Raw genomic sequence first — 23,962 nt, forward strand, 5'->3', positions numbered from 1 at the left:
TGGCCAATCCGCCTATCCTGCACATCTTTGGGTTGTGGGGGTGAGACACACACAGACACGGAGAAATCCACACGGACAGTGATCCAGGGACAGGATCGAACCCGGGTCCTTGGCGCCATGAGGCAGCAGTTTTAACCACTGCACCACCGCGCCACCCCCGGGAAGCTTAAATATCCTGTGCCATACTCTGCATGGGTGATGTCCATGTTTCTCTTGCACTCCATTTGGGTGCTATTTACTCAAAAGCCCTAAAAAGGTTTCACCTTCTTTTCATTGAATTCTTGGAGGGCCTGTATAAATTTAAACATATTGCCACTGGGTATGGCAGCACGGTGGCGCAGTGGGTAGCACTGAGACTACAGCACTGAGGACCCGGGTTCGAATACCGGCCCTGGGTCACTGTCCGTGTGGAGTTTGCACATTCTCCCCGTGTCTGTGTTGGTTTCACCCCCACAACACAAAATATGTGCAGGGTAGGTGGATTGGACATGCTAAATTGCCTCTTAATTGGAAAAATAATAATTGGGTATTCTAAATTTATTTTAAAAATACATTGCCACTGGTTTCCGTCTTGGACTAAACTCTCTCCTATTTTCTGTCAGCTTCCCAATAATTTCCGGTGTGTACATCGGGAACTCCCTCTCTTTTGCCTTTTCCTCCCTCTTTATTTCCAACTTCCTCATTTCCATCTCCATTTCTTTTTCTCTTTCCTTTTCCTTGTGCTTCCACTCCATTTTTCTTTGCTACATCTCCATTTCTTTGTCTTTTTGCTGCTTTTTCAATAGTTTCATTTGTACCTGGATTTTAGCCAATTCTGATTGTTGCCATGTCTGAGGTTGTGTTTCTTGCATTTATTTCAAATTTAAATGATGAGCAATCGCTTCAATTATCTCCACCCTCTTAGCTCAAGCCAGTGCATCTATTTCTAATTCACCTACCAATTCGACTAGCTTGTCTTTTCAAATCTCTTTTAAATAAACCAGAGATAAGTCTTCCACCTCAAGACAACTCTCAGCAGCTTCCAGAACCATTGTGTTACCACTGCAAATCTGGTATCTCTATTATTAATACTGTAACCCAAATTCGCTGTCTACTGTCCCAAATATCCCGCACAAGCCCCCGAATTATGTTACGACACCCTGGGCAAGTGCGCGGTCAATTTCAGCCCCACTCATCCCGGAGTCAAAACACAAGTGAATTAACCAATAATTCTTATAAAAATTGGCTGCCCAATAATTATAGTCATGATGTGGATATACCGGCATTGGACTGGGGTGGGCACAGTAAGAAGTCTTTCAACACCAGGTTAAATCCCAACAGGTTTGTTTGGAATCACTAGCTTTTGGAGTGCAGCTCCTTCATCAGATAATTATAGTCAGCAGGTTTGTAATTGAAACACAATTGCTGTTTATTTGCAACAAAGGTAATGATGAAATAGGCAATAAATACAACTGGATAACAACAAGCTAACCTACCACTTTTACTGTCCCATCCTCTAGTGAAACTGAAAATCGCTTGTTGTCACAAGTAGGCTTCAAATGAAGTTACTGTGAAAAGCCCCTAGTCGCCACATTCCGGCGCCTGTTCGGGGAGGCTAGTACGGGAATTGAACCGTGCTGCTGGCCTGCCTTGGTCTGCTTTAAAAGCCAGCCATTTAGCCCTGTGCGAATCCAGTCCCCACGCACACAAATGGACAAACTAATACACGAGAAATGCCTACTTCAAGTGAGGTACTGGTGGGCTGTTGAGGCCTGTGGGACTGAGCCCCAATATACTCTGCAATCATCACTGGAGAAGGGTAAACAATTGGGAAAAGTGGGGGAGGGGGGAAATTGGGGGGTGAAATAATAAGGATGAAGGTTAAAAGATAAGAGTCTTTGTTTCCAATGGCGGTTTTTCAGGACACTTTCCTCACATCATGCTCATAGTTTAGTCTCTGGTTTACAGATGGTAATGGTCTTCTTTGAGGAGGAGGGGGGAGGGGGGGAGTAATACATTATAAATATATTACTCAAAGCTTTTCCTCGAGACGCATGCCCCTTGGCTTCACAGCAAACTTTGCTTTCAGCTTGTGGTTTATTTCCAGGCCTCTGCCTTTTCTGGTTTCAAACTGAAACCAAAGCTAAACCCTTGAATCTCTGAAACATTCCAGTAGGATTGCACCCAATCACCACCTGTTACCGGGCAGAGCACAACCCTTTGGCCCAATTTATTAGCCACTAACCAAATCAATTAAACTGAATCATCACTGATGCTGGCCAGTCTCAGTCATTGGTGCCGGTCCGCCTGCAATCACCAATTTAAATCAGCACAGATTTCTGGATCCTTCTGTTTGAATTAAAAGTACAGGCTGCTTACAGGCTGCTTTGCCTGAAAGTCACCGGTCCATGGAACATCGATGGAGCAAAAATGTAACAGCAAAGAGAAAAGTAAGGCGGAATAAGGGAATAAACAGGGAATAAGCAGGAACAAACAGGAAGGACCCTGACAAATGTCTTTCCAACTCAGCCTTGAATATATTTAATCTCCCATCCTCCCCTGTTCGTTGGTAGCCATGGATAGTGCCTCCTTCTCATCAAGTTTATCTCTCACAAAATATAGCTTTGTGCAAAAGGAAGTTAAGGATGGCATCAAAGTGAAAAAAAGATGCTCAATGCTGTGAAGATTAGTGATTGTCCAGAAGATTTGGGAAATTTTATAAACCTTCCAAGGATTTCGGGGGCGGGTTTGGGGGGTTGGCGGGGGCGGGAGGGAACACATAGAGGGAGAAGTTCAAATACACTGAGGGAAAGGTGTGGTGGCCAGATGGGAAAAGTGGACCACAAAAGCGAGATCCAGGAGCAGAGCTGAGAGGGATCCTGAAACATGTGACTTCTGTTGAAGACCATGCCTGAGGAACAGAGTAAAGCTGCAGTAAGACGAGGGCGTATACTACAGGCCTCCCAACAGCCAGTGGGAGATAGAGGAGCAGATAGGTAGACAGATTTTGGAAACGGGTAAAAACAACAAGGTTGTTGTGATGGGAGACTTCAACTTCCCCAATATTGACTGGGACTCACTTAGTGCTAGGGGCCTGGACGGGGCAGAGTTTGTAAGGAGCATCTCGGAGGGCTTCTTAAAACAATATGTAGACAGTCCAACTAGGGAAGGGGCTGTACTGGACCTGGTATTGAGGAATGAGCCCGGCCAGGTGGTAGAAGTTTCAGTAGGGCAGCATTTCGGGAACAGTGACCACAATTCAGTAAGTTTTAAAGTGCTGGTGGACAAGGATAAGAGTGGTCTTAGGGTGAATGTGCTAAATTGGGGGAAGGCTAATTATAACAATAGTAGGTGGGAACTGAAGGACCTAGATTGGGGGAGGATTTTTGAGGGTAAATCAACATCTGACATGTGGGAGACGTTCAAATGTCAGTTGAAAGGAATTCAGGACCGGCATGTTCCTGTGCAGAAGAAGGATAAATACGGCAAATTTCGGGAACCTTGGATAACGAGAGATATTGTAGGCCTCGTCAAAACGAAAAAGGAGTCATTTGTCAGGGCTAGAAGGCTGTGAACAGATGAAACCTGTGTGGAATATAAGGGAAGTAGGAAGGAACTTAACCAAGGAGTCAGGAGGGCTAGAAGAGGTCATGAAAAGTCATTGGCAAATAGTGTTAAGGAAAATCCCAAGGCTTTTTACACATACATAAAAAGCAAGAGGGTAGCCAGGGAAAGGGTTGGCCCACTGAAGGATAGGCAAGGGAATCTATGTGTGAAGCCAGAGGAAATGCACGAGGTACTAAATGAATACTTTGCATCAGTATTCACCAAAGAGAAGGAATTGGTGGATGTTGAGTCTGGAGAAGGCTGTGTAGAGAGCCTGGGTCACATTGAGATCCAAAAAGATGAGGTGTTGGGAGTCTTGAAAAATATTAAGGTAGATAAGTCCCCAGGGCTGGATGGGATCTACCCCAGAATACTGAAGGAGGCGAGAGAGGAAATTGCTGAGGCCTTGACAGAAATCTTTGGATCCTCACTGTCTTCAGGTGATGTCCCGGAGGCCTGGAGAATAGCCAATGTTGTTCCTTTGTTTAAGAAAGGTAGCAAGGATAATCCAAGGAACTACAGACCGGTGAGCCTTACGTCAGTGGTTGGGAAATTACTGGAGAGAATTCTTCGAGACAGGATCTACTCCCATTTGGAAGCAAATGGACGTATTAGTGAGAGGCAGCATGGATTTGTGAAGGGGAGGTCGTGTCTCACAAATTTGATAGAGTTTTTCGAAGAGGTCACAAAGATGATTGATGCAGGTAGGGCAGTGGATGTTGTCTATATGGACTTCAGTAAGGCCTTTGACAAAGTCCCTCATGGTAGACTAGTACGAAAGGTGAAGTCACACGGGATCAGGGATGAGCTGGCAAGGTGGGTACAGAACTGGCTAGGTCATAGAAGGCAGAGAGTAGCAATGGAAGGATGCTTTTCTAATTGGAGGGCTGTGACCAGTGGTGTTCCACAGGGATCAGTGCTGGGCCCTTTGCTCTTTGTAGTATATATAAATGATTTGGAGGAAAATGTAACTGGTCTGATTAGTAAGTTTGCAGACGACACAAAGGTAGGTGGAATTGCAGATAGCGATGTGGACTGTCAGAGGATACAGCAGGATTTAGATTGTTTGGAGACTTGGGCGGAGAGATGGCAGATGGAGTTTAATCTGGACAAATGTGAGGTAATGCATTTTGGAAGATCTAATGCAGGTAGGGAATATACAGTGAATGGTAGAACCCTCAAGAGTATTGAAAGTCAGAGAGATCTAGGTGTACAGGTCCACAGGTCACTGAAAGGGGCAACACAGGTGGAGAAGGTAGTCAAGAAGGCATATGGCATGCTTGCCTTCATTGGCCGGGGCATTGAGTATACGAATTGGCAAGTCATGTTGCAGCTGTATAGAACCTTAGTTAGGCCACACTTGGAGCATAGTGTTCAATTCTGGTCGCTACACTACTGGAAGGGTGTGGAGGCTTTAGAGAGGGTGCAGAAGAGATTTACCAGGATGTTGCCTGGTATGAAGGGCATTAGCTATGAGGAGCGGTTGAATAAACTCGGTTTGTTCTCACTGGAACGACGGAGGTTGGGGGGGGGGGCGACCTGATAGAGGTCTACAAAATTATGAGGGGCATAGACAGAGTGGATAGTCAGAGGTTTTTCCCCAGGGTAGAGGGGTCAATTACTAGGGGGCATAGGTTTAAGGTGCGAAGGGCAAGATTTAGAGGAAATGTACGAGGCAAGTTTTTTTACACAGAGGGTAGTGGGTGCCTGGAACTCGCTGCCGGAGGAGGTGGTGGAAGCAGGGACGATAGTGACATTTAAGGGGCATCTTGACAAATACATGAATAGGATGGGAATAGAGGGATACGGACCCAGGAAGTGTAGAAGGTTTTAGTTTAGACGGGCAGCATGGTCGGCACGGGCTTGGAGGGCCGAAGGGCCTGTTCCTGTGCTGTAATTTTCTTTGTTCTATGTTTGTTGAATTGCTGGCTAAAGCCTCAAGGAAAAGGAGCTGGAATTCTTCTGGAAGGACTTCAGAGCTTTGAAGGACTTTGTGAATGGAATTGCTGCCGTATATGCCAAGGGGATTGCCCACCAAAGCAGTGAGAACTATCTTTGTTGTATCCACTATTAATGCGTAATTTTAAAAATTATTTCATGGGAGGTGGGCATTGCTGGCAAGGACAGCGTTTGCTGCCCATCCCTAATTGTTCTTGAACTGAGGCCATTGCAGGAGGGCATTAAGAATCAACCACATTGGTGTGGGCCTGGAATCTCATGTAGGCCAAACCAGGGAAGGACAGCAGATTTCCTTTCATAAAGTGACATTGGTGAAGCAATTGGGGTTTTACGACAATTGTTTATCATTCACATTTACCGCAATGTATTAATTTTGAATTCATGTTCAATTTATGTTGATTTTGCTTTTCATTGTTTGTGTAAAAGTTAGAAGAAGCAAAATCTTGTCCATTTTCTTTTAGTTGGGGTTTGTTGGTCTCCACGGAGATCGCAACAGTGTGAATCGATGTAACAAAATCCCTTGGGGAGATGGATGAGGCAATTAGTACTGATTCATTCAAACACCTATTAGAATGATTCATTTTCAGAAAATAGCACTTTCGATGGGGTACTTGAGAGATTTGAGACATGCATGACGTGGTCAGTGCTGGAGAGAAAGAGGTGACTTTGGATCCAGGCTTCCCAAAACAGTGGAACGTTACGGGTTTTGGTCACCTTGTGTCTATTGTAGTTGAATTGATAGGGATTGATTGTCATTTGTAATCAATGACTCCATTCTGATTGTATCATGATTGCCAGGACGGTAAATGATAAAATGGATGGAATTTCTGTCTAGTAGAACCAGAGACGATCCATAGAATCCCTCTACCGTGCATTCGGCCCATCAAGTCTGCACTGACCCTCTGAAGAGCACCCCATCTAGGCCCTCTCCCTTAACCTATCCCCGCAACCCCACCTAACCTACACATCTTTGGACACTAAGGGGCAATTTTGGTGAAACAGGTGGGTTAATACCTACAATCCTGTAAATACTGAATCCATACACTTTGACCTTCCTCTATTTAGAGTTAACTGGTTCATCTGTAACCAAAGTAACCAAATTGAGGAATGTTAGATGGATGAACAGAGGGGTTGTTTCAGTAATATCAGCAACATCAACATCGAGACTTGTCATACGGCAAGTGGTAGGTTGTGGGCTTGTTGATCAAAGAGGTTCACTGGGCTTGCCTTCTGTCCCTAAATCCTTCTCTTCCCATTTTGTTCCCTTACAAGGGGCACACAAGGTGATGCCGCCTGACAGATGGGTGCTGAGGAGATGCCTCGGGAGTGTGAGGGGAATGAAAAACTTCCGATCGTTTCTCGCTGGAACACACGGTAGGTGAAATCGTGGGAAAGCTTAATAATATGGTGCCAGCTCCCCAGATTCGGCAGAATTGAATTGAAGTGCAGACTGCACTGACTATTATTGCACGTATACCCAGACTATGTGCACCATCTAATCCCATATAAAAACATAAGAAATAGGAGGAGTAAACCATTCGGCCCATCAAACCTGCACCACCATTCAAAACGATCATGACTGATCTTGGGCTTCAACTCCATTTTCCCGCCCACTCTCCGTATCCCTGAAATCCCCGAGACACCAAAAATCTGTCAATCCCAGCCTGGAATATGTTCAACAATGGAGCATCCAGATTTCTCGGGAGTCGAGAATTCCAAAGATTCACAACCCTTTGAGTGAATAAATTTCTCCTCATCTCAGTCCTAAATGATCGGCCCCTTACCTGAGACTGTGACCCCGTGTTTTAGATTCCCCGACCATATGTCAGTGTCAACCCAATGAAAACCCCTTCAGAATTTTGTGTTTCAGTGAGAATGTGTATCATACTTCTAACCTCCAGACAATATAAACCCAATTTACTCAGCCTCTCATCACAGAACAATCCTTCCATCCCAGGAATTGACGAGTGGACGTTCGCTGTCCTCTCTCCAATGCAAATATATCGTTCCCCAAATGTGGAGATCAAGGCTGGAATTCTCCGACGGTTCGCTGGCAGTGGGATTCTCTGGTCCCGCCGGCATTGCACCCCCGCCTGGAACAATATGTATATTGTAAGGTATAAAAAGGGTTAACAATATGATGCTAATACTTCTCAACACCAGATGACGATAAGGAGCAGTCATATAAATATCATGGGCTGGATTCTCCAAAAATGGGGCTGTCCCCACGCAGGCGTAAAAACGAGGGCGTTTCATGCCAGACTTTCCTTAATAAAATTAAGAACTATTCACTTACATGCAGGGGACTGGCAGGGCCCCGGAGTGCTTCTCGCAGCTTTGGCTGCGGATACGGGCCCCCGCACATCCGGTTTCGAGTCTGCGCATGGCGGCGGCCTGCAGTGGCAGAGCCGAACGTAATGGCGGACTCAGCCGACGGTCCTGGGACAACAAACAATGTCCCAACAATCTGCCCTGTGCTGCTCCATCTAACATGCCCGATTGATGCCCTGGCCGCCCATAAGGCCCCCCCCACCCCGGTACTCGATCCCCCGCCCCCCCACCAGGGCAGCCATGGACTGAGTCCCGACCGGCCAGACGTGGTTAGAACCACGCCATCGGGAATTCGGCCGATCGGGACCGGAGTATTGCTGGGAGGGCCTCTGGCTGTGGCCCCCCAATAGCACCGCGTAATTCTCCGGGGACCGGAGAATCGTGGGAGCGACCCCAGGCCTGATTATCGCGTCAACGTTGATTCTCCATCCTCGCGCCAAACACGATTTCAGCGCGGGGCTGCAGAGAATCCAGCCCTATGTGACTCCTGGGATTCTGGGAGAAGGTGTTTAGGCGTGAGATTGATTAGTCACATAGTGCAGAATTCTGTAATTAGAGATATCGTATAGTTTAATTTCATAACCTCTACCTTGTGACTTGTTCGAATCTTATTTAAGTCGTGTAAATAAATTAGCTTTGTTCAGTAACATAGCTTGATGTTCATTATGCTACACCACGTTCTCAAGACATCCTGATGGACACAACAGAGAACATCACACCGCCCGTAAGTTTACCCGCAGCATTGGGTGGCTTCAATGGTAACCCCTATTGACAGAGAATGGCGCACCGCTGGGAAATACATGGCTGGGAGGCTGGAGAATCCTCCCCAATATTTATTCGCACAGTATTTCAGATATGGACCAATGAAAACTCTGTACAACTGTAGCAAGAATTCCTTATTCCTGTACTCCAATAAAGGCCAACAAGCCTTCTCAATTGTTTGCTGTATCTGCATGCTACATTTCTGTGTTCCATCTATTAGTACAGCCAGGTCTCTCTGAACATCAATATTTACAGATTTCACACCTTTTGAAAATCATCCTGGGCGGGATTATGCGGGAATCGGTGGGGCGGCAACTCCGGCGGGAAGGAGTGGCGGGAACCACTCCGGCATCGGGCCGCCCCGAAGGTGCAGAATCCTCTGCACCTTCAGGGGCTAGTCCGGCGCCGGAGTGGTTTGCGCCTTGCTGGCCGGCTCGGAAGGGGCTTGGCGCCATGCCAAGCGGCGCCGAAGGGCCTCCGCCGTCCGGCGTGAGTTGCCGCATGCGTGGGAGCGGCAGCGCGTGCTGGCATCATCCCAGCGCATGCGCAGGGGGGTTTATCTCCGCGTCGCGGAAGAATAGAGTGCCCCCACAGCACAGGCCCATCCGCGGATCGCCGATTGCGGGCCAGGCCACCGTGGGGGCACCTCCAGGGCCAGATCTCCCCGCGCCCCACCGAGGACCCTGGAGGTCGCCCGCGCAGCCAGGTCCCCCTGGTAAGTACCTGTTGTAATTTACGCCGGCAGGACTGGCCTAAAATGGGCGGCCACTCGGCCCATCGCGGGCCGGAGAATCACCGGGGGGGCCGCTGCTAGCGGCCGCCGACTGGCTCGGCGCAATTCCCACCCCCACCAAATCCCCGGCGCCGGAGAATTCGGCAGCCAGCGGGGGCGGGATTAACGCCGCCCCCCCGGCGATTCTCCGACCCGGCGTGGCATCGGAGAATCCCGCCCCCTGCTTTTCTATTCTTATTACAAATATGAAAAATCCGACACTTACCCCTCGTTACACTTCATCTACCACCTTGCAACCCACTCACGTATTTTAACAGCCTCTTGATATCCTCCCCACAGATTCCAAACCATCTAGTTTTGTATCATCAGCAAACCTGGATTCATCATTCTGTCTCTTTGTCCTGGGCATCAATACTGATGCTAAACCGATGATGCCACATGCCACTAGCCACAACCTGGAAACTTGAAAACTTTATCCATGCTCTCTGCTTCCAGTCTGTTAACCAATTCCCCCATCCTGCTATTATATGTTACACCAACTCCAATAAGCTTCTAAGTCTAGACTTTATGCTGAACAGAACTTTGTGCAGTTACCGTGATAACTGATTGTTGTGTGTTGTCTAGGTGCGGAGTTAGTTGAGTTTTGGGTGAGAATGGCGAGGATGCTAAAGTTGGATGAAACCAATGTTGATCAGAGAGATCAGTACTTTACTCAGCTCCGAATGATACAGGCCATTCACCTGCAGGACGGCTCTGTCGTAATGGCCACATGCAGCGGTTTTATCGGTAAGCTGTTATGAGACCCGGACGAAAACCTGATGTATATTATGAAACCGGATGAGACCCCAACAGTTTTTCAATTTGTAAATTGTGAAGAAACGATACTTTGCTTGAGGAGTGATTTCACTGACAACTAGGGATCTTTTATATTAAAACAAACTTTATTATTAACACAGGATTAACTCCATTAACACCCAAGGAAAAAAAACTTTTCAATTAGCAGTTTCTTTAATAGTTCTTACAAAAGAATAAAGAAAGGTCTTTGAGCTGACTTACCCATCAACTTCTAAACTGTTGATGAAGCAAAATCCACACAAACAGGACAAATGCCACTTATTAATACAGTTAACATTTCATGGTTTACAGATTTATTCACAATGTCCTTGGGAGAGAAGCTTTCAGACATCAGTCTGAAACACACACCTCTTTTCGTCAGAACACAGAGCAGAACTCTAAAAGGGAAAATATAAACAACAGACACAGACAGGGCTGAAAAAAAAAGAATACAACAGACACAGGGCAGGGCTGATAACAAAACTAAGTACAACAGACACAGGGCAGGACTGGAAACAAAACTATAAACAACAGACACAGGGCAGGACGAAACAAAACTATAAACAACAGACACAGGGCAGGACTGGAAACAAAACTATAAACAACAGACACTGGGCAGGGCTGAAAACAAAACTAAGTAGAACAGACACAGGTCAGGACTGAAAGCACAACTAAAAAGAACAGACACAGGGCAGGACTGAAAGCACAACTAAAAAGAACAGACACAGGGCAGGACTGGAAGCAAAACTAAAAACAACAGACTCAGCAGGACTGGAAGCAAAACTAAAAACAACAGACACAGAGCAAGGCATAAAACAAAAGTAAAAACAACAGACACAGCAGGACTGGAAACAAAACTAAAAACAACAGGCACAGAGCAGGACTGGAAACAAAATTAAAAACAACCGACACAGCAGGACTGCAATCAAAACTAAATACAACAGACAGAGGGCAGGACTGGAAGCAAAACTAAAAACAACATACAGAACAGGACTGAAAACAAGATTAAAAACAACAGACACAGAGCAGGGCTGAAAACAAAACTAAAAACAGCAGACGCAGAGCAGGACTGGAAACAAAACTATAACCAACAGACACAGGGCAGGGCTGAAAACAAAACTAAATACAACAGACACAGGTCAGAACTGAAAACACAACTAAAAACAACAGACAGAGGGCAGGACTGAAAACAAAACTAATAACAACAGACAGAGGGCAGGACTGAAAACAAAACTAAATATAACAGACACAGGGCAGGGATGAAAACAAAACTAAAACAACACAGAGCAGGGCTGAAAACAAGCCAAAAAACAACAGACACAGTGCAGGGCTGGAAACAAAACTAAATACAACAGACACAGAGCAGGGCTGAAAACAAAACTAAAAACAACAGGCACAGGGCAGGACTGAAAACAAAACTAAAAACAACAGACACAGGGCAGGCCTGAAAACAAAACTGAATACAACAGACAGCGGGCAGGAGTGAAAACAAAACTAAAAACAACAGACACAGGACAGGGCTGAAAATAAAACTAAATACAACTGACACGGGGCAGGTCTGGAAACAAAACCAAATACAACAGACACAGGAGAGGGCTGAAAACAAAAGTAAATACAACAAACACAGGGCAGGACTGGAAACAAAACTAAATACAACAGACAGGGGGCAGGATTGAAAACAAAACTAAAAACAACACACAGAGCAGGGCTGAAAACAAGACTTTAAACAACCGACACAGGGCAGAACTGAAAACAAAACTAAAAACAACAGACACAGCAGGACTGGAAACAAAACTAAATACAACAGACACAGAGCAGGGCTGAAAACAAAACTAAAAACAACAAACAGAGAGCAGGGCTGAAAACAAAACTATAAACAACAGACACAGGGCAGGGTTGAATATTCAACGAAAAACAACAGGCACAGGGCAGGGTTGAAAATAAAACTAAATACAACTGACACAGGGCAGGTCTGGAAACAAAACTAAATACAACAGACACAGGGCAGGGCTGAAAACAAAAGTACAAACATCTGACACAGGGCAGGGCTGAAAACAAAACTAAAAACAACAGACACAGGGCAGGGCTGAAAACAAAACTAAAAACTACAGACTCAAGGCAGGATTGAAAACACAACTAAAAACAACAGACACAGGGCAGGACTGAAAACAACTAAAAACAACAAACACAGGGCAGGGATGAAAACAAAACTAAAACAACACAGTGCAGGGCTGAAAAAAAACTAAAAACAACAGACACAGGGCAGAACGGAAAACAAAACTAAAGACAACAGACAGGGCTGAAAACAAAACTAAATACAACAGACACAGGGCAGGACAGAAAACAAAACTAAAAACAACAGACACAGGGCAGGGCAGAAACAAGACTAAAAACAACAGACACAGAGCAGGGCTGAAAACAAAACTAAAAACAGCAGACGCAGAGCAGGACTGGAAACAAAACTATAACCAACAGACACAGGGCAGGGCTGAAAACAAAACTAAATACAACAGACACAGGTCAGAACTGAAAACACAACTAAAAACAACAGACAGAGGGCAGGACTGAAAACAAAACTAATAACAACAGACAGAGGGCAGGACTGAAAACAAAACTAAATATAACAGACACAGGGCAGGGATGAAAACAAAACTAAAACAACACAGAGCAGGGCTGAAAACAAGCCAAAAAACAACAGACACAGTGCAGGGCTGGAAACAAAACTAAATACAACAGACACAGAGCAGGGCTGAAAACAAAACTAAAAACAACAGGCACAGGGCAGGACTGAAAACAAAACTAAAAACAACAGACACAGGGCAGGCCTGAAAACAAAACTGAATACAACAGACAGCGGGCAGGAGTGAAAACAAAACTAAAAACAACAGACACAGGACAGGGCTGAAAATAAAACTAAATACAACTGACACGGGGCAGGTCTGGAAACAAAACCAAATACAACAGACACAGGAGAGGGCTGAAAACAAAAGTAAATACAACAAACACAGGGCAGGACTGGAAACAAAACTAAATACAACAGACAGGGGGCAGGATTGAAAACAAAACTAAAAACAACACACAGAGCAGGGCTGAAAACAAGACTTTAAACAACCGACACAGGGCAGAACTGAAAACAAAACTAAAAACAACAGACACAGCAGGACTGGAAACAAAACTAAATACAACAGACACAGAGCAGGGCTGAAAACAAAACTAAAAACAACAAACAGAGAGCAGGGCTGAAAACAAAACTATAAACAACAGACACAGGGCAGGGTTGAATATTCAACGAAAAACAACAGGCACAGGGCAGGGTTGAAAATAAAACTAAATACAACTGACACAGGGCAGGTCTGGAAACAAAACTAAATACAACAGACACAGGGCAGGGCTGAAAACAAAAGTACAAACATCTGACACAGGGCAGGGCTGAAAACAAAACTAAAAACAACAGACACAGGGCAGGGCTGAAAACAAAACTAAAAACTACAGACTCAAGGCAGGATTGAAAACACAACTAAAAACAACAGACACAGGGCAGGACTGAAAACAACTAAAAACAACAAACACAGGGCAGGGATGAAAACAAAACTAAAACAACACAGTGCAGGGCTGAAAAAAAACTAAAAACAACAGACACAGGGCAGAACGGAAAACAAAACTAAAGACAACAGACAGGGCTGAAAACAAAACTAAATACAACAGACACAGGGCAGGACAGAAAACAAAACTAAAAACAACAGACACAGGGCAGGGCAGAAACAAGACTTAAAACAACAGACACAGGGCAGGACTGAAAACAAAACTAAAACAACAGACACAGGACAGGGCTGAAAATAAAACTAAATACAACAGACACAGGGCAGGGTTGAAAACAAAACTAAAAACAACAGACACAGGGCAGGACTGAAAACAAAACTAAATAGAACAGACACAGGTCAGGACTGAAAGCACAACTAAAAAGAACAGACACAGGGCAGGACTGAAAGCACAACTAAAAAGAACAGACACAGGGCAGGACTGGAAGCAAAACTAAAAACAACAGACTCAGCAGGACAGGAAGCAAAACTAAATACAACAGACACAGCAGGACAGGAAGCAAAACTAAATACAACAGACACGGCAGGACTGGAAGCAAAACTAAAAACAACAGACACAGAGCAAGGCATAAAACAAAAGTAAAAACAACAGACATAGCAGGACTGGAAACAAAACTAAAAACAACAGGCACAGAGCAGGACTGGAAACAAAATTAAAAACAACCGACACAGCAGGACTGCAATCAAAACTAAATACAACAGACAGAGGGCAGGACTGGAAGCAAAACTAAAAACAACATACAGAACAGGACTGAAAACAAGACTAAAAACAACAGACACAGAGCAGGGCTGAAAACAAAACTAAAAACAACAGACGCAGAGCAGGACTGGAAACAAAACTATAACCAACAGACACAGGGCAGGGCTGAAAACAAAACTAAATACAACAGACACAGGTCAGAACTGAAAACACAACTAAAAACAACAGACACAGGGCAGGACTGAAAACAAAACTAATAACAACAGACAGAGGGCAGGACTGAAAACAAAACTAAATATAACAGACACAGGGCAGGGATGAAAACAAAACTAAAACAACACAGAGCAGGGCTGAAAACAAGCCAAAAAACAACAGACACAGTGCAGGGCTGGAAACAAAACTAAATACAACAGACACAGAGCAGGGCTGAAAACAAAACTAAAAACAACAGGCACAGGGCAGGACTGAAAACAAAACTAAAAATAACAGACACAGGGCAGGGCTGAAAACAAAACTAAAACAACAGACACTGGACAGGGCTGAAAATAAAACTAAATACAACAGACACAGGGCAGGACAGAAAACAAAACTAAAAACAACAGACACAGGGCAGGGTTGAAAACAAAACTAAAAACAACAGACACAGGGCAGGACTGAAAACAAAACTAAATAGAACAGACAGGTGAGAGGACTGAAAACAAAACAAAAACAACAGACACAGGGCAGGGCTGAAAACAAAACTAAAAACAACAGACACAGGGCAGGGCAGAAACAAGACTTAAAACAACAGACACCGGGCAGGACTGGATACAAAACTAAAACAACAGACATAGGACAGGGCTGAAAATAAAACTAAAACAACAGACACAGGGCAGGACAGAAAACAAAACTAAAAACAACAGACACAGGGCAGGGTTGAAAACAAAACTAAATACAACAGACACAGAGCAGGGCTGAAAACAAAACTAAAAACAACAAACACAGAGCAGGGCTGAAAACAAAACTAAAAACAACACACAGAGCAGAGCTGAAAACAAAACTAAATACAGCAGACACAGGGCAGAACTGAAAACAAAACTAAAAACAACAGACACAGAGCAGGACTGGAAACAAAACTAAAAACAACAGACACAGAGCAGGGCTGAAAACAAAACTTTAAACAACCGACACAGGGCAGAACTGAAAACAAAACTAAAAACAACAGACACAGAGCAGGACTAGAAACAAAACTAAATACAACAGACACAGAGCAGGACTGTAAACAAAACTAAATACAACAGACACAGAGCAGGGCTGAAAACTAAACTAAAAACAACAAACACAGAGCAGGGCTGAAAAATCTATAAACAACAGACACAGGGCAGGGTTGGTTATTCAACGAAAAACAACAGACACAGGGCAGGCCTGAAAATAAAACTAAATACAACTGACACGGGGCAGATCTGGAAAGAAAACTAAATTAAACAGACACAGGACAGGGCTGAAAATAAAACTAAATATAACAGACACCGCAGCTCTGGAAACAAAACTAAATACAACAGACACAGGCAGGGCTGAAAACAAAACTAAATACAAGACACAGGCAGGGCTGAAAACAGAACTATAAACAACAGACACAGGGCAGGACTGGAAACAAAACAAATAAACAACAGACACAGGGCAGGGCTGAAAACAAAACTAAAAACAACAGACACAGAGCAGGGCTGAAAACAGAACTATAACAACAGACACAGGGCGGGGCTGAAAACAAAACTAATAACAACAGACAGAGGGCAGGACTGAAAACAAGACTAAAAACAACAGTCACAGAGCAGGGCTGAAAACAAAGCTAAATACAACAGACACAGGGCAGGGATGAAAACAAAACAAAAACAACACAGAGCAGGGCAGAAAACAAATCAAAAAACAACAGACAAGGCAGGGCTGAAAACAAAACTAAAAACAACAGAGACAGAGCAGGACTGGAAACAAGACTAAAAACAACCGACACAGAGCAGGAATGCAATCAAAACTAAATACAACAGACAGAGGACAGGACTGGAAGCAAAACTAAAAACAACAGACAGGACAGGACTGAAAACAAGACTAAAAACAACAGACACAGAGCAGGGCTGAAAACAAAACTAAAAACAACAGGCACAGAGCAGGAATGGAAACAAAACTATAACCAACAGACACAGGGCAGGGCTGAAAACAAAACTAAATACAGAAGACACAGGTCAAAACTGAAAACGCAACTAAAAACAACAGACACAGGGCAGTACTGGAAGCAAAACTAATAACAACAGACAGAGGGCAGGACTGAAAACAAGACTAAAAACAACAGTCACAGAGCAGGGCTGAAAACAAAACTAAATACAACAGACACAGGGCAGGGGTGAAAACAAAACTAAACACATTGCAGGCCAGAAAGCAAACCAAAAAACAACAGACACAGGGGAGTGCTGAAAACAAAACTAAAAACAACACACAGCAGGACTGGAAACAAAACTAAATACAACAGACACAGAGCAGGGCTGAAAACAAAACTAAAAACAACAGACACATGGCAGGACTGAAAACAAAACTAAAAACAACAGACAGCGGGCAGGAGTGAAAACAAAACTAAAAACAACAGACAGCGTGCAGGAGTGAAAACAAAACTCAAAACAACAGACACAGGACTGGGCTGAAAATAAAACTAAATACAACTGACACGGAACAGTTCTGGAAACAAAACTAAATACAACAGACACAGGAGAGGGCTGTAAACAAAACTAAATACAACAGACACAGGGCAGGACTGGAAACAAAACTAAATACAACAGACAGGGGGCAGGACTGAAAACAAAACGAAAAACAACAGCCACAGAGCAGGGCTGAAAACAAAACGAAAAACAACAGACACAGAGCAGGGTTGAAAACAAAACGAAAAACAACAGACACAGAGCAGGGCTGAAAACAAAACGAAAAACAACAGACACAGAGCAGGGTTGAAAAGAAAACTAAAAACAGCAGACACAGGGCAGGGCTGAAAACAAAACTAAAAACAACAGACCCAGGGCAGGACTGAAAACACAACTAAAAACAACTGACACAGGGCAGGACTGAAAACACAACTAAAAACAACTGACACAGGGCGGGGCTGAAAACAAAACTAATAACAACAGACAGAGGGCAGGACTGAAAACAAGACTAAAAACAACAGTCACAGAGCAGGGCTGAAAACAAAGCTAAATACAACAGACACAGGGCAGGGATGAAAACAAAACTAAAACAACACAGAGCAGGGCAGAAAACAAATCAAAAAACAACAGACAAGGCAGGGCTGAAAACAAAACTAAAAACAACAGAGACAGAGCAGGACTGGAAACAAGACTAAAAACAACCGACACAGAGCAGGAATGCAATCAAAACTAAATACAACAGACAGAAGGCAGGACTGGAAGCAAAACTAAAAACAACAGACAGGACAGGACTGAAAACAAGACTAAAAACAACAGACACAGAGCAGGGCTGAAAACAAAACTAAAAACAACTGACACAGGGCAGGACTGAAAACACAACTAAAAACAACTGACACAGGGCAGGGCTGAAAACAACTAAAAACAGCAAACACAGGGCAGGACTGGAAACAAAACTATAAACAACAGACACAGAGCAGGGCTGAAAACAAAACTATAAACAACAGACACAGGGCAGGGATGAATACAAAACTAAAACAACACAGTGCAGGGCTGAAAACAAAACAAAAAACAATTGACACAGGGCCGGGCTGAAATCAAAACTAAAAACAACAGACACAGAGCAGGACTGGAAACAAAACTAAAAACAACAGACACAGGGCTGGACTGAAAACACAACTAAATACAACAGACGGGACAGGACTGAAAACAAAACTAAAAACAACAGACGCAGGGCACGGCTGAAACCAAAACTAAAAACAACAGACACAGAGTAGGGCTGAAAACAAAACTAAAAACAACAGACACGGGGCAAGACTGAAAACAAAACTAAAAACAACAGACACAGGGCAGGACTGAAAACAAAACTAAATACAACAGACAGGGGGCAGGACTGAAAACAAAACTAAAAACAACAGACACAGGGCAGGGCGTTAGAAAACACTAAAAACAACACACAGAGCAGGGCTGAAAACAAAACTAAAGACAGACACAGAGCAGGGCTGAAAACAAAACTAAAAACAACAGACACAGGGCAGGGTTGAATATTCAATGAAAAACAACAGGCACCGAGCAGGGCTGAAAACAAACCTAAAAACGACAGACACAGGGCAGGGTTGAAAACAAATCTAAAAACAACAGACAAGGAGCAGGGCTGAAAACAAAACTAAAAACAACAGACACAGGGCAGGACTGAAAACAAAACTAAAGCCAACAGACAGGGGACAGGACTGAACACAAAACTAAAAACAACAGACACAGGGCAGGGTTGAAAACAAAACTAAAAACAACAGACACAGGGCAGGACTGAAAACAAAACTAAATAGAACAGACAGGGGGCAGGACTGAAAACAAAACTAAATACAACAGACTCAGGGCAGGATTGAAAATAATACTAAATACAACTGACACGGGGCAGGTCTGGAAACAAAACTAGAAACAACAGACACAGGGCAGGATTGAAAACAAAACTAAATACAACAGACACGGCAGGACTGAAAACACAACTAAAAACAACAGACACAGTGCAGGACTGAAAACAAAACTAAAAACAACAGACACAGGGCAGAACTGAAAACAAAACTAAATACAACAGACACAGGACAGGGCTGAAAATAAAACTATATACAACAGACACAGGGCAGGACAGAAAACAACTAAAAACAACAGACCCAGGGCAGGATTGAAAACAAAACTAAATACAACACACAGGACAGGGCTGAAAATAAAACTAAATACAACAGACTTAGGGCAGGATTGAAAATAATACTAAATACAACTGACACGGGGCAGATCTGGAAACAAAACTAAAAACAGACACAGGGCAAGACTGAAAACAAAACTAAATACAACAGACACAGGGCAGGACTGAAAACACAACTAAAAACTACAGACACAGTGCAGGACTGAAAACAAAACTAAAAACAACAGACACAGGGCAGAACGGAAAACAAAACTAAAGACAACAGACGGGACAGGGCTGAAAACAAAACTAAATACAACAGACACAGGGCAGGACAGAAAACAAAACTAAAAACAACAGACACAGGGCAGGGCAGAAACAAGACTTAAAACAACAGACACAGGGCAGGACTGAAAACAAAACTAAAACAACAGACACAGGACAGGGCTGAAAATAAAACTATATACAACAGACACGGGGCAGGTCTGGAAACAAAACTAAAAACAACAGACACAGGGCAGGACTGAAAACAAAACTAAATACAACAGACACAGGGCAGGACTGAAAACACAACTAAAAACAACAGGCACAGTGCAGGACTGAAAACAAAACTAAAAACAACAGACACAGGGCAGGACAGAAAACAAAACTAAAACGACAGACACAGGACAGGGCTGAAAATAAAACTAAATACAACTGACACAGGGCAGGGTTGAAAACAAAACCAAAACGACAGACACAGGACAGGGCTGAAAATAAAACTAAATACAACTGACACAGGGCAGGGTTGAAAACAAAACTAAAAACAACAGACATAGGGCAGGACTGAAAACACAACTAAATAGAACAGACAGGGGGCAGGACTGAAAACAAAACGAAAAGCAACAGACACAGAGTAGGGTTGAAAAGAAAACTAAAAACAACAGACACAGGGCAGGGCTGAAAACAAAACTAAAAAGTACAGAGCCAGGGCAGGACTGAAAACACAACTAAAAACAACAGACACAGGGCAGGAATGAAAACAACTAAAAACAGCAAACACAGGGCAGGGCTGAAAACAAGACTAAAAACAACAGACACAGGGCAGAACGGAAAACAAAACTAAAGACAACAGACAGGGGACAGGGCTGAAAACAAAACTAAATACAACAGACACAGGGCAGGACAGAAAACAAAACTAAAAACAACAGACACAGGGCAGGGCAGAAACAAGACTTAAAACAACAGACACAGGGCAGGACTGAAAACAAAACTAAAACAACAGACACTGGACAGGGCTGAAAATAAAACTAAATACAGCAGACACAGTGCAGGACAGAAAACAAAACTAAAAACAACAGACACAGGGCAGGGTTGAAAACAAAACTAAAAACAACAGACACAGGGCAGGACTGAAAACAAAACTAAAAACAACAGACGCAGAGCAGGACTGGAAACAAAACTATAACCAACAGACACAGGGCAGGACTGAAAACAAAACTAAAAACAACAGACACAGGGCAGGGCTGAAAACAAAACTAAATACAACAGACACAGGTCAGAACTGAAAACACAACTAAAAACAACAGACACAGGGCAGGACTGAAAACAAAACTAATAACAACAGACAGAGGGCAGGACTGAAAACAAAACTAAATATAACAGACACAGGGCAGGGATGAAAACAAAACTAAAACAACACAGAGCAGGGCTGAAAACAAGCCAAAAAACAACAGACACAGTGCAGGGCTGGAAACAAAACTAAATACAACAGACACAGAGCAGGGCTGAAAACAAAACTAAAAACAACAGGCACAGGGCAGGACTGAAAACAAAACTAAAAATAACAGACACAGGGCAGGGCTGAAAACAAAACTAAAAACTACAGACTCAGGGCAGGATTGAAAACAAAACTAAAAACAACAGACACAGGGCAGGGTAGAAACAAGACTTAAAACAACAGACACAGGGCAGGACTGAAAACAAAACTAAAACAACAGACACTGGACAGGGCTGAAAATAAAACTAAATACAACAGACACAGGGCAGGACAGAAAACAAAACTAAAAACAACAGACACAGGGCAGGGTTGAAAACAAAACTAAAAACAACAGACACAGGGCAGGACTGAAAACAAAACTAAATAGAACAGACAGGTGAGAGGACTGAAAACAAAACAAAAACAACAGACACAGGGCAGGGCTGAAAACAAAACTAAAAACAACAGACACAGGGCAGGGCAGAAACAAGACTTAAAACAACAGACACCGGGCAGGACTGGATACAAAACTAAAACAACAGACATAGGACAGGGCTGAAAATAAAACTAAAACAACAGACACAGGGCAGGACAGAAAACAAAACTAAAAACAACAGACACAGGGCAGGGTTGAAAACAAAACTAAATACAACAGACACAGAGCAGGGCTGAAAACAAAACTAAAAACAACAAACACAGAGCAGGGCTGAAAACAAAACTAAAAACAACACACAGAGCAGAGCTGAAAACAAAACTAAATACAGCAGACACAGGGCAGGGCTGAAAACAAAACTTTAAACAACCGACACAGGGCAGAACTGAAAACAAAACTAAAAACAACAGACACAGAGCAGAACTGAAAACAAAACTAAAAACAACAGACACAGAGCAGGACTGGAAACAAAACTAAAAACAACAGACACAGAGCAGGGCTGAAAACAAAACTTTAAACAACCGACACAGGGCAGAACTGAAAACAAAACTAAAAACAACAGACACAGAGCAGGACTAGAAACAAAACTAAATACAACAGACACAGAGCAGGACTGTAAACAAAACTAAATACAACAGACACAGAGCAGGGCTGAAAACAAAACTAAAAACAACAAACACAGAGCAGGGCTGAAAAACCTATAAACAACAGACACAGGGCAGGGTTGGTTATTCAACGAAAAACAACAGACACAGGGCAGGCCTGAAAATAAAACTAAATACAACTGACACGGGGCAGATCTGGAAAGAAAACTAAATTAAACAGACACAGGACAGGGCTGAAAATAAAACTAAATATAACAGACACGGGGCAGGTCTGGAAACAAAACTAAATACAACAGACACAGGCAGGGCTGAAAACAAAACTAAATACAAGACACAGGCAGGGCTGAAAACAGAACTATAAACAACAGACACAGGGCAGGACTGGAAACAAAACAAATAAACAACAGACACAGGGCAGGGCTGAAAACAAAACTAAAAACAACAGACACAGAGCAGGGCTGAAAACAGAACTATAACAACTGACACAGGGCGGGGCTGAAAACAAAACTAATAACAACAGACAGAGGGCAGGACTGAAAACAAGACTAAAAACAACAGTCACAGAGCAGGGCTGAAAACAAAGCTAAATACAACAGACACAGGGCAGGGATGAAAACAAAACAAAAACAACACAGAGCAGGGCAGAAAACAAATCAAAAAACAACAGACAAGGCAGGGCTGAAAACAAAACTAAAAACAACAGAGACAGAGCAGGACTGGAAACAAGACTAAAAACAACCGACACAGAGCAGGAATGCAATCAAAACTAAATACAACAGACAGAGGGCAGGACTGGAAGCAAAACTAAAAACAACAGACAGGACAGGACTGAAAACAAGACTAAAAACAACAGACACAGAGCAGGGCTGAAAACAAAACTAAAAACAACAGGCACAGAGCAGGAATGGAAACAAAACTATAACCAACAGACACAGGGCAGGGCTGAAAACAAAACTAAATACAGAAGACACAGGTCAAAACTGAAAACGCAACTAAAAACAACAGACACAGGGCAGTACTGGAAGCAAAACTAATAACAACAGACAGAGGGCAGGACTGAAAACAAGACTAAAAACAACAGTCACAGAGCAGGGCTGAAAACAAAACTAAATACAACAGACACAGGGCAGGGGTGAAAACAAAACTAAACACATTGCAGGCCAGAAAGCAAACCAAAAAACAACAGACACAGGGGAGTGCTGAAAACAAAACTAAAAACAACACACAGCAGGACTGGAAACAAAACTAAATACAACAGACACAGAGCAGGGCTGAAAACAAAACTAAAAACAACAGACACATGGCAGGACTGAAAACAAAACTAAAAACAACAGACAGCGGGCAGGAGTGAAAACAAAACTAAAAACAACAGACAGCGGGCAGGAGTGAAAACAAAACTCAAAACAACAGACACAGGACTGGGCTGAAAATAAAACTAAATACAACTGACACGGAACAGTTCTGGAAACAAAACTAAATACAACAGACACAGGAGAGGGCTGTAAACAAAACTAAATACAACAGACACAGGGCAGGACTGGAAACAAAACTAAATACAACAGACAGGGGGCAGGACTGAAAACAAAACGAAAAACAACAGCCACAGAGCAGGGCTGAAAACAAAACAAAAAACAACAGACACAGAGCAGGGTTGAAAACAAAACGAAAAACAACAGACACAGAGCAGGGCTGAAAACAAAACGAAAAACAACAGACACAGAGCAGGGTTGAAAAGAAAACTAAAAACAGCAGACACAGGGCAGGGCTGAAAACAAAACTAAAAACAACAGACCCAGGGCAGGACTGAAAACACAACTAAAAACAACTGACACAGGGCA

The 23,962-nt window shown here is 43.3% G+C and overlaps 1 protein-coding gene across 1 annotated transcript in view; it reads left to right on the forward strand.

Moving 5' to 3' along the window:
* The window catches only part of LOC140427338 (regulator of G-protein signaling protein-like), a 194,056-nt gene that overhangs the window by 118,998 nt on the left and 51,096 nt on the right, over positions 1-23,962 (forward strand). Inside the window, exons 6-7 of the mRNA XM_072512889.1 lie at positions 6,817-6,918; positions 9,995-10,156. Of these exons, the coding sequence (XP_072368990.1) occupies positions 6,817-6,918; positions 9,995-10,156 (264 nt within the window). The remainder of the gene's footprint in view (positions 1-6,816; positions 6,919-9,994; positions 10,157-23,962) is intronic.

The sequence above is a fragment of the Scyliorhinus torazame genome, chromosome 7 (genome assembly GCF_047496885.1).
Source record: "Scyliorhinus torazame isolate Kashiwa2021f chromosome 7, sScyTor2.1, whole genome shotgun sequence".
NCBI classification, from domain to species: Eukaryota; Metazoa; Chordata; class Chondrichthyes; order Carcharhiniformes; family Scyliorhinidae; genus Scyliorhinus; species Scyliorhinus torazame.